Source organism: Hyperolius riggenbachi, chromosome 3 (assembly GCF_040937935.1).
Source record: "Hyperolius riggenbachi isolate aHypRig1 chromosome 3, aHypRig1.pri, whole genome shotgun sequence".
Lineage (NCBI taxonomy): Eukaryota > Metazoa > Chordata > Amphibia > Anura > Hyperoliidae > Hyperolius > Hyperolius riggenbachi.
The window spans coordinates 321,070,146-321,082,486 of NC_090648.1; the positions used below are offsets into that span (position 1 = coordinate 321,070,146).

At 45.1% G+C, this 12,341-nt stretch overlaps 1 protein-coding gene across 6 annotated transcripts in view; it reads left to right on the forward strand.

The window, feature by feature from the left end:
- EEA1 (early endosome antigen 1) overlaps positions 1 to 12,341 on the forward strand; it is a 145,745-nt gene that overhangs the window by 130,677 nt on the left and 2,727 nt on the right. For all 6 annotated transcript variants that reach the window (XM_068276810.1, XM_068276805.1, XM_068276806.1 and 3 more), the window contains 5 exons: positions 4,729 to 4,860; positions 6,794 to 6,979; positions 8,449 to 8,687; positions 10,572 to 10,692; positions 11,693 to 11,791. In XM_068276810.1, coding sequence (XP_068132911.1) covers positions 4,729 to 4,860; positions 6,794 to 6,979; positions 8,449 to 8,687; positions 10,572 to 10,692; positions 11,693 to 11,791 — 777 coding nt within the window. The remainder of the gene's footprint in view (positions 1 to 4,728; positions 4,861 to 6,793; positions 6,980 to 8,448; positions 8,688 to 10,571; positions 10,693 to 11,692; positions 11,792 to 12,341) is intronic.

Consider the following 12,341-nt stretch of genomic DNA (forward strand, 5'->3'; position numbering starts at 1 on the left):
TTGCAAACTGACATTGATATATATGTATATTTTAGTAAAGTAAAAAGTAAATTAAAAAAGTACTCCTTTTTATATGAGCTGTAATTTTTTAATTAAAGTGAACCTCCGGACTAAAAATCGACCCAGCATCACTGAAAAGGCCTGGTGTCTCTTTAACAGTTTCACAGCATCAGAACTTTGTTTCTCTTATCCAAGCCTCATTTTTAGCTGCACAGAAGAAAACTGCCCGGGCTTTTTTCCCCTGATGCTGTGCAAAGCATGATGGGATTTCTTTTTTTTTTTTTTTTCTTGACTAGCTTAGAGCCTAGCCACAGTTTATGAAGGCCCAACCATAGTGATAGGCTTCATCACCACGCTCTTGGTGTTGGGCATAAAGTCTCATCATATATGCTAATCAGAATTTGCCAATCAAATTTAATTATTTCATAAAATTAAATAAAGAAGGGGAGAAAAGAAACAGACCAAAGATGAAGAAAAGTACCGCATCCTCCCGCGTACAAGACGCGCCCCCCCTCAGCAACCACGGAAGCAAAACTGTGCACCCCACAGCTCAACATTTATCTACACACTGCCCTATGCTGGACACCACACACGTGCACAGACGCGCGCGCGCACGGACACGCGCGCGCGCACGTGTCTGCATTCTTTAATAACGTTGTTATGCAGTTGCTAATGGACGATTTCCGCACAAATGCAATCTCATTGGCAGATGCAATCTCATTGGCAGGCGATTTCCCCACAAATGCAATCTCATTGGCAGACTATTTCCCCACAAATGCAATCTCATTGGCAGACAATTTCCCCGCAAATGCAATCTCATTGGCAAACTATTTCCCCACAAATGCAATCTCATTGGCAGATGCAATCTCATTGGCAGACGATTTCCCCACAAATGCAATCTCATTGGCAGATGCAATCTCATTGGCAGGCGATTTCCCCACAAATGCAATCTCATTGGCAGACTATTTCCCCACAAATGCAATCTCATTGGCAGACAATTTCCCCGCAAATGCAATCTCATTGGCAAACTATTTCCCCACAAATGCAATCTCATTGGCAGATGCAATCTCATTGGCAGACAATTTCCCCACAAGTGCCATCTCATTGGCAGACAATTTCCCCACAAGTGCAATCTCATTGGCAGGCGATTTCCCCACAAATGCAATCTCATTGGCAGACAATTTCCCCGCAAATGCAATCTCATTGGCAAACTATTTCCCCACAAATGCAATCTCATTGGCAGATGCAATCTCATTGGCAGGCGATTTCCCCACAAATGCAATCTCATTGGCAGACTATTTCCCCACAAATGCAATCTCATTGGCAGACAATTTCCCCACAAGTGCAATCTCATTGGTAGACAATTTCCCCACAAGTGCAATCTCATTGGCAGACGATTTCCGCACAAATGCAATCTCATTGGCAGACTATTTCCCCACAAATGCAATCTCATTGGCAGATGCAATCTCATTGGCAGGCGATTTCCCCACAAATGCAATCTCATTGGCAGACAATTTCCCCACAAGTGCAATCTCATTGGCAGACAATTTCCCCACAAGTGCAATCTCATTGGCAGACGATTTCCGCACAAATGCCTATCACATTGGCAGACGATTTCCCCACAAATGCCTATCACATTGGCAGACGATTTCCCCACAAATGAACTCTCATTGGCAGAAGATTTCCCCACAAATGAACTTACCAGACTGGAGTGACCTCCTGGACCTGGAGTGACGGCGGCGGCTCCTACGGCGGCGGCTCCTGCGGCGGCGGCGGCTGCTGCTGGCTTGTGCACTAGTGCGCTCCGAAGCAGTAGCTATGGGTGCGGCTGCCTCCGGGTCGCACGTCGTCGGGTCGGCTCCTCCCCCCGCCAAGCTGCCTCAGTTCCCGCTGGCTGCGCCGATGTGTCACACGTAACGTGTGACATCACTTTCACAGGCAGCGCCAGCATCAATCTGGGTCGGGCAGAAAAGGCATTCTGGCGCGGGAGGCGGTGCCGATGAAAGAGGCACACATAAGTACAAAGACCCGGCATGAAGGAGGGGGGCGGGGCCGCGGCGCAGATTACGGCGGGGCAGATTAGTAAACACAGGCTCTCTGGCCGCTCTGTCACACGTCTTTTAGCGAGCCAGAGAGCCATACGCAGGCATGAAAAGAGCCATATATGGCTCGCGAGCCATAGGTTCCCGACCCCTGCTCTAAGAGCTCGTTAAATCTAGTGAGCCAACTTGATATTGTAGGGATAATGTGGGTACCCCAGTGTTCAATAATTAGTTTCTTGCCGATCAAGGTTGAAAACATTAAGAGGTCCATAGATAATTCAGTAGTGGTTTGCAGGCCCTGACCAAAGATTGCCTCTATTTTATTGATACGGAGGTCTAGGTCTGTGTTTACTCTTAAAAAAACCTCAACCTCTTTCCAAAATTTCTGGATTGAGGGGCAGGACCACCAAATGTGGGAATAATGTAATACTGGATAAGAACATCTCCAGCAAATAGATGGAACGGAACTGTATAATTTATTAAGGGCATGATGGGATTTCTGATGTTGTTGCTCTCGTTCTGCTGTTTTGGTGCACATTTTTTTTTTTTTTTTTTTTTTACATTTTGAATTTGACATTTGAAGCCTAGAGTGTGCAGCTGGGAGGGGTTATCAGGACACAGGACAGTTGGAACTGTGTCTCTTGCTCCTTGTCACCTCCTTTCAACCAAAAAGATGGCTGCCCCCATGACAAAGATGGCAGCCCCCATGAATCACAAACATTTGCCTGTTCTTTTAAAACAGGGTGGGTAAAAAAATGTATATTATTATTTATATAATTATAATTATATCTATTCTAATTAACATAACTAATGTAACTTAATGACAGTATGTTTGTTTAGGCTGAAGTTCCCCTTTAACAGACTGTGCTTTCAAATGGGCTTATCTGCCTTAGCCAGTTATGTGACACAGGGGAGGATCAAATTACAACTTGTGATTAGACACAAATGAGGGGGAATTACACAGGCTATTTCTCTACGTCTTCTGTTCTGTGCAAGAGTTCAGATCCACTTTAATTTTTTTAACCTACAAGACTTCTCATAAGTGAATGCTGAAACTATCCAGCAAATATGTAAGATTGAAATATAACATATGCTCTTGCTCTTGTTAAATGATGAAACCGGAGATATGAGCAATTTAAGCAGTTGGGTTGCAAAGGCCAGATCCAACATCTGATGGGTGTGATGGCACCAAATTTGAGTTGGCTGTTCAGGGTCCTGTTTTTTTTCTCTTGGTCATCTATTGGTCCTAAGGGCCTATTTCCACTACACGCAGATTGGATGCAGAATGGATGCAGAAAAACTGACTCCAATGAAAGCCTATGGGCCTGTTTTCACTAAACGCGATTTTTCGGATGCCTATTTTCCCATAGGCATTCATTGGAGTCAGTTTTTCTGCATCCAATCTGCGTGTAGTAGAAATAGGCCCTAAGTGTAATGCTAGCCAATAATGAGCTTGATTCATAATAGGTTACTTTACTCCAGTCTGTTTACTGTCTTCTGATCCACCTGAAAATCAAAGACAGTGTTTAATTTTGAGTTAGAAATTGACTTGGATTGCAATTAGGAGTATCTAAAAATTATTATTGATTGAAGGAGCCAAGTGAAAAAAATGTTGTTTTATACTGCAACAGACAGAACCACATCATTGCACAGAGACGGTATCAATAGATTTCAGCTACACATTTGAACAAGCTGCATTGTACAGTACAGTTGCATAAATAAGTATTCCCTGATCTGTATACCATTTGGGGATATCACACAGTAGCGAACACTAACATACAGTCTTCACTAACATACTGGTAAGCAGAGTCGGATTGTCCACAATTGTTCCGAGAGCATGGCATAGATAGTATGCCGTACTGAAATGGTGTGAGGTACACTGTAAAGTGCTGCAGGAAATGTGCGAGCACTGCATAAACAAATTAATGATCTTGTGCATAAATGCTCTGATATGACCATTTAAAGCAAACTTGAGACATTGATGTCAAAAGGATGTATACTTATATACGGCTTTCTCCAGCCCCCTGTAGTCCGTGGCCTCCATCAGTATCAGTCCAGTCCCCTCCGTCGTCCTTCTGTCAGCCCCGATAGTCACTAAGTACTTCAGTGTACAGCCCTGGCCACACACCTCGTTGGTCGCACTCCCGGGGCTGGGAGCATTCTGTGCCTGCCCAGTTAGTTAAGGCTTGTAACTGCGCAGGTGCGGAATACTCCCAGCCATGGGACCACGATCGAGGGGGCGCATGGCCAAGACCGCTCATATGCAATAGTCCCCAACTGGTTCATTCGGGGACTTTACTGGACCTGACAGTGGTGGAATGGTCGGGACTGCACAAACACTACACGGGACTGGAGGAAGCCTTTGGTAAGTATACTGTAAATCCTTTTGATGTCAATGCCTCAAGTACACTTGAAATGTGGCAAACCACTGGCACTTAGCATATGGTGTGTGTGTGTGTGTCAGCTTTAAGTCAGTTTTGTCCAATAACATATGGTGTCTGATGATCTTCCATCTGAACATCCCTTATACTGTGCTTTCGAGCATCAGTCCATCTAAGAAATGATTTTTCAGGCTTTGCTAGATGCTGCAGGGTTAAAGAACCTTTTTCTCTCTCTGGGATAAGATATCTGCTATTTTATTTGGCAGTGTATTTTGTCCTTTTTCTTATTAACTTCTGCTTTCCAGGCCCTTGTTGAAAAAGAATTAAGTGATGAAAGGGTGAAATCCACTAACCTGGCTTCCCTGAAGGAGAAATTAGAAGGTGAACTAACCAAAATGCGGGAGGAAGTTAAGAATGTCAAAGGCGAATTCCATAAGGTAATACTTTTCAAGAAAACTGAGCAAGGAAAAAAAATTGAGAAACTGTCCATAGACTTTCTTGTGTTCTCAACACAAGTTAATCCCTCCTGGATGGCATTTATTGAAATCTATGCCCTGTTTGGGAGCTGTTATCCCTACCAGGGCTTGGATCTCAAACACTCTTGCTGTGTGCTCCAGTCGCTCTCGCTGTTGGCACCACTCAGTCGTTGCTGTCATAATGACAGCAGAGCTCCCTGCGGTCAGGAGCCAATTTCATTAGAGCCAATCATAGTGATCACTGCTCTAATGCTGGATACACACGGTGCGTTCGTGCACTCGATTTTCCCGTCGATTCCCGTCGATTCGTTTATTTCCAACATGTCCGATTTGGATTTCGATGGATCGTTAGGTCGATTCGCATGCAAAGTATGCCGAATCGACCTAACGATCCATCGAAATCCAAATCGGACATGTTGGAAATAAACAAATCGACGGGAAAATCGAGTGCACGAACGCACCGTGTGTATCCAGCATTAGTATGGATTCACCAGAATTCACCTTTCTCTCACCCAGAATTGCCATTCATAATTTGACCAAACTCAAAACATGTCAACTAAACTGCATACACACAATAAAGAATGGTCACACAAAACTGGTTTTATTATAGTTTGGGGTGATCACTTAGTAACAGTCACTGCATGGAGATGCTACCTTGCTGTCTGCCAAGCAGCTTGTTCTTTCCTTTGGGGTGGAAGGGAGCAGCATTGTGGAGGAAACCTGTAACTTGTGTCTCACCCAAGACCATGACAAGTGATCATTTTGGGCAATTAAAATCTAGCATCTTTACACTGATTTAATGTAGGATCTAATTCAGCTCCAGTTCCATTGTCTACTTTGTTTTGCATCTACATTCTCTGCCCTAGCAAAATGTCAACAGGTAAGAAAAAAAAGCATTACATTTGAGTAATGAATAGAGATGGCCAATGAGAAGCAAATTTTTCTATGCTGATTTATACAGATTGAAAATGGACCAGTCCCACCTTTGCGGTATTTGAGTGGCCCATTTCTTTGCAGGTCATTGACTATCCCTAGTGACCTGGAGTAAAGTGAATTGACTAGATAACAGAGTAGATCCTAGCTAAGCATTTCCTTATGGCTCCGCCCAAAATGAGCTAAAGCCTTGTATACAGGCTATATGGCTCTCTGCTGTGGTGGCCAGTAGAGGCTGCCTCTGCCAAGAATCTAGCATGTGTACAGCGGCCTCTGATCCTACTCGGTGCCTTGGTCAGCAATCTGTCTGGTAGGTCATATCGGCTGAGCGCTGGGTAAGGACATTGTTCTCTTACTCACCCTGCCTACTCCGTGCCACTCTGTCATGCGCTGTGGTGTGGGCCCTCCTCCCCCCTCCATAGCTTAACCAAACTTGTCTTACAAAAATTAGTCAAGTGCTTAAAGCGCCAAATAAAATGTCATATTATGTACAGATTTTTATTGAGCCTTCCTGGTAGTACAACACTAGCCATGCACAGGTTGATAACTGCCTTATATGGCAAGCTGAATGCTCCCTCATCAGGTTGGCTAGTAATCTTTTCTCTACTAGCCAGAATTGCAAATTGACTGAACCTTTGGTGTTGTACCATCTGATGCTGTACAGCAGTTTTGGCTGTAGACTCCAGACCTCTCCTCCCTCTCCCACTCCATTCCAGTATTTCCAGTATTCCAAATCACCATTTAAATATTTCAAATCACACTTTTTACTTATAAATTTGCCTGACATAGATAGAAAGTTGATCAGTTAAATATGTTAATAGTAATAGATTTTCTGCAGATTTAATAAGAGTGGATGACTCAACTGGAAAAGGCAATATAACTATTGCCAGCATATATGTTGCCATAGAAACCACTATGCTTTCATTTTTAATGTTTCACAAAAATGTGATTCTCTTAACAGCAAACAAGTGGGCTAGAGGAAGCCAAACAGCTACTGATTCAGCAGAAGCTCGAGCTTCAGGGTAAGCATGAGGCCGCCATGACAACTCTGCAGCAGGAGAAGAAGATGCAGCAGACTCTGAAGGATGAAATGAAGAAAAAAGATGAGGAATGGAAAAAGCAGCAAGCAGAAATGCAGAATAAGCTGGTAAGCTGCAACGGTCCCTACCACTTACAGCATTACCTGCAACAGTAATTCTACATGCGTATGGATTTCCTGATTTAACGTTAATCCAAGGCAGCCCTTAGGTGAAACAACTAGATACTTACCTAAGAAGAGGGAAGCCTTTGGATTCTCTGGAGGCGTCCTGTGTCCTCCTGGAGACCACCGTGGCTGCCAGGGACCCTCCTGCATATTATTGCATGAGCTCATTCTTGCATGAGCGCAGCTGTGCTGCATCCATGTGAGTATGGCCACGCCTGTACAATAGCACAGAGTGGCTTGTGCTTATCGGCTTACTTGCACAGGCGCAGCTTGTCAACGCTCTAGCATGAAGAGGAGCGTGGTCATGGTCAAAAATCCAACAAGCTCTTGTTGGATTTCTTTTAGGGGTCCATGCGTGGCAACGGTGGAGGCCAGGAGGACATGGGATGCCTCTGCAGGATCCAGAGGTTTCCCTCTTGATAAGTGTATCTATTTTCTTTCATTAATTACAACTCGGTTACACTTTTAAGAAAAGTCAATCTTTGAGTATTATGAAAAAAAATCATTGGTGGCTTATTTTTAAACATTTTACTTGCCTGACTGTTGTCCTATTCTTTTGTACCTAATACTTTGTGGATCCCCGATCCAGAACAAGCATACAGATTAGGTTTTCCACTTGCTGCATGCTTGTTTAACCCTTTGCCGATTGGCGTGACTGCAGCGGCAGCCCCAGGACCACTCCACGCCATCTGGCTCTGCTCCGTCATTTTTTTAATTGTATTTATAAAGAGCCAACATATTACGCAGCTTCCCAGCGGCGATTGCTGCTAGGAGACTGTTAGACGGCGAAACCACCATCTATTTACTCTGTACAGCGCTGCGATCTAAGGCAGCGATGTACTGCGGACAGCCGTGTGACACGGCTGTCCCCCTGGGAGGCAAGAGGACGATCGGCTGTCATAGGCTGATGTCTCATTGGCTGGCGGGGGGAGGGAGAGCTGGGGAAAAAAATAATTAAATAAATAGTCAAATGTATTTAAAAAATAAATAATAATAAAAAAAAAATAAGCAAGGATCAAAGCCCACCAACTGTTGGTGGGTCGAAAAGGGGGGGAATGGAGGGAGATTACTTATGTGCTGAGTTGTACGGCCCTGCCGTGAGGCCTTCAAGCTGCAGTGGCCTAATTTGTAAAAAATAGCCTGGTCACTAGGGGGGTTTAAGCCCGTGGTCCATAAGTGGTTAATTAACCTCCGTCTCAGGCAATACTGAAACCAGCAGGACAGCATGATGGGCAGGCAGGCGGCATATTCTAAATAAAAATCAACATGGCAGCCTCCATGTTCCTCTCACTTCAGGATGGCATTAAAGAATTGCTGGCAACCTGTGGGCTTGTATCATCTGTTTTGGGAAATTTCCTGCATTCCCTAACAGTAGTTTTTTGTTTTTTTGTTGCTGTTGTGCCCTCAATTAGGCGGCAGAAACGAAAGAAAAAGAGGAACTAAGGAAAAGAAATGAAGAGACGGAGTCTAAGCTCAATATGCAGATCACAGCTTTAAATGAAAATCTGGCGACATTAAAGAAGGAATGGCAGAGCAGTCAGCGTAGAGTCAGCGAGCTGGAAAAGCAGACAGATGACCTGCGAGGAGAGATTGCTGTGCTGGAAGCAACGGTGCAGAATAACCAGGATGAGAGACGGGCTCTTTTAGAAAGGTAGGTTGTCCTTCATCTCTAAGGATTGTGGACCCCTCTTCATATAGATAGTGTGAAATCATCTGGAAGATCATTTATAAAGCTGAGACAATTACAAAAATACTGAGCTGATTAACAAAACTAGTGCAAATAAGATCCGCAGATGCTTTGTTAATCTGAAGTTTGCCTGCAGAGATTGCACATTACCTGCTTTCACTCCAGAGCTTGTCCATCTCTGCTAGTATACAGTAATCTCTATGCATGCTTGGGCAATCATTAGGCTTTAGTTATTCTAACTAAAGCCTAATGATCTAATGACATTGAAGCTGTATAATGAATGCATGCTGCCGGCTTAAAGGTGTTTACATTCTGGCTGGGTGATTGTTCTAGGAATGTCAGTACTTTTGTGGAGTTCCATCCTTTCCAAGGTGCCTAATTAAATTTGATGGTTGACTGACTAGCGGTTCCATAGTCAGGTGTGGGGAATGTCTATAATGATTGAAGTAAACAGGTCAAAAGTCTGCAGTTGGTCCAGTGTATCTCTAAGCTGCAAGCAAAGTAGGAAGTAAACAGACCATCATTAGGTTGAAATTGATAGCAGAGACATCGGGGGTGGGGGGGAGATTGTGTTGGTAAACCCGCATACTACATGTAAGTGGTAAACTTGGTCAGTGATTAGCCAGTCATATTCAAAAGTGTGTACTTGACTTTAAGCCTGGTACACACATCCAATGTTGATTGGCCAATCACTGTCCAATTTTACCACCTCCACGATCCTCCAGGATCTCTTTAACCCTCCTGGCGGTATGAAAAATTCCGCCAGGAGGCAGCGCAGCAGTTTTTTTTTTTTTTTTAATTTTTTTTGTTAAATCATGTAGCGAGCCCAGGGCTCGCTACATGATAGCCGCTACTCTGCGGCATCCCCCCGCCCGCTTCCGATCAGGAAATCCCGTTCGAAGAACGGGATTTCCTGGAGGGCTTCCCCCATCGTCGATGACGTCATTGGGAGTCCCGATCCACCCCTCGGCGCTGCCTGGCACTGATTGGCCAGGCAGCGCACGGGGTCTGGGGGGGGGGGCGTGCGCCGCGACGGATAGCGGCGATCGGGCGCGGGGCGGCGGCGATCGGTGTGCTGGCGCAGCTAGCAAAGTGCTAGCTGCGTCCAGCAAAAAAAAATTAAGAAAATCGGCCGAGCAGGGCCTGAGAAAACCTCCTGCGCGGCTTACTGCCAGGAAGGTTAAAGGACAACTGTAGTGAGAGGTATATGGAGGCTGCCATATGTATTTACTTTTATGCAATACCAGTTGCCTGGCAGCCCTGTTGGTCTATTTGGCTGCAGTAGTGTCGGAATAAAACCAGAAACAAGCATTCAGCTAATCGTGTCAGATCTGACAATAATGTCGGAAACACCTGATCTGCTGCATGATTGTTCAGGGTCTGTGGCTAAAAGTACTAGAGGCAGAGGATCAGCAGGACAGCCAGGCAACTGGTATTGCTTAAAAGGAAAAAAATATGGCAGCCTCCATGGCCAGTTGTCCTTTAATGGCCAGGACTCTTGTTTTGCAGGACTAGTCCCATGTTTGAATTCTTACCAAGGCACTTTTCTCAGGGACATTGTATGTAGTCCCCATGTTTGCATGTGTCACCTCTGGTTTCCATGCCACAACCCAGCAACGCACTCCTAGGTTAAATGACATGCCATCAAAAAGACTGGCCATAGACCGGAGTTGGAACAGTAGATTTTGATTTCTGTTGAAAGATAATTAGTAATTCTGTACTTCCTCACGTTCTGCATGGATACCTTCAGACAAACTACTTCCACAGATAATACTGAGAAAAATCTTATGGTATTTTTTTAATACACACTTATCAGATTAGTCCTTTTTTATTCCCATCTTTTTGTAGATACCTGAAGAGCGAGGGGGAGATTGAGAAGCTTCAAGCCAAAGTTGTTGAACTACGGAAAAAGGTAGATGAATCCACATACGCCATGGAGGAGCTCGGTAGAGAAAATCAGTCCCTTCAGGTAAGCCGTCACTAGTCCCTGAAGATGCCTGAGACTGAAGTCATTTATGTGGTTTGCTCCTTCTGCTGTCAACCATTAAAAATGTCTGAATTTCTATTGGTATATATTGATATGGTAGTGTAGTCCCCACGGTATGTATGGCCGACATACAAACGACACCCAAAATAAACGTCCGATCTTGTCGCAATGATATCATTTCTGCGGTGAGGGAAGCTTGAAAGAGCAGCTTCAAGCTTCCTCAATGTCTTGGGGCTCATCTCCCCCCCCCCCCTCCTGTGCTCCCCCAGCCTAATCTGTAACATAGAGTAAGGCACAGCAGAAGCAGTGCTGCTCTCACCTCCAAGCCAACTCAAACGCTCTACATCTTCCTCTCTCCGTCTCCTGCTCACACCTGTCCCCGGCATCTCTTCTTGTATGTCGCGTGCAATCACATGACATGCCAAAGATGCTGGCAATGGTGTGAGCCATGAGCAGAGTGCATAGATGCACATTGCTGGAGTCGGCTGGGAGGAGAGGGTAGCATTTCTTCTGGTGCCCCTTATTCTACAAGGCTGAGAGAGCACGGGGGACAGAAGGGTGGCACAGGGGGGATGAAAGGAGGTACAAAGGGGCTAGAAGGTGAACTAGGGGACAGAAAGAGGCACAGGGTGTTGAAAGGAGATACAGAGGGGGGTAGAGAGACTACAGGTGGCACAAGGGGACAGAGGTTGCAGCAGAGGGGGACATTGGAGGCACAGGCGGACAGAGGGGGCATCAAGGGACAGATTGGAGACACTGGGGATATAGGTAGCATAGATGGAGACATTGAAGGCACGGGAACACAGTGGAAGCACAGGTGGTGCAGAAAGTGACACTGGAAGCACAGGGGACAGAGGTGGGACAGTGTTCTGACATGCAAACATTCAGGTTAAGAACTAACCTACAATGTCTATCTTCGTTAACGAGGACTACATGTATTCAAATCATTTCATTGTAAGATATTTTTTATTCTACATTGCAGATAAAACACAGTCAGGCCGTTAACAGAAAGTGGACGGAGGACCATGAAGTACAAAATTGCATGGAGTGTGGGAAAGGGTTCTCTGTAACAATAAGAAGAGTAAGTCTTGCTTGACTTTATTTTGATGTCTTCATACTAGTTGATTATTAATTTTTTTGAGTTTACACAAACTTGGTTGCCATTTGTATGCAGTTAGGAAAAGCAATAACTCAGTAATTTAAGACTTAGTCATTGGGTATCGATTCCTAAAAAAAAGCCAGATACTTACCTAAGGAGAAGGAAGGCTCTGGATACCCTGGAGCCTTCCCGCTCCTCTCACGGTTCCCTAGTTCCAGCGCTAACTTTCTTGTTTAAATCCCTGCCGCGGTGGACTTCGGAAGTCTTTGGGAGTCGAGTCCTCCTGAAGACAGGCGTCTCCATACTGCGTATGCCCAATGGAGGGTGCTTGCGTGTGCACAGTGTGGATCGGCTGTCTTCGGGAGCACTCTGGCTCCCGAAGACTGCCGGAGCCTCTCTTCAGTGGCAGAAACGGCAGTATTTGACCACATTGGTTGAATACTGCTACAGGGGAGCCAGCGCTGGAGCGGGGACCAGGAGAAGAGAGGGAAGGCTCTAAATGGAGCCAGAGCCTTTACTTCTCCTTAGGTAA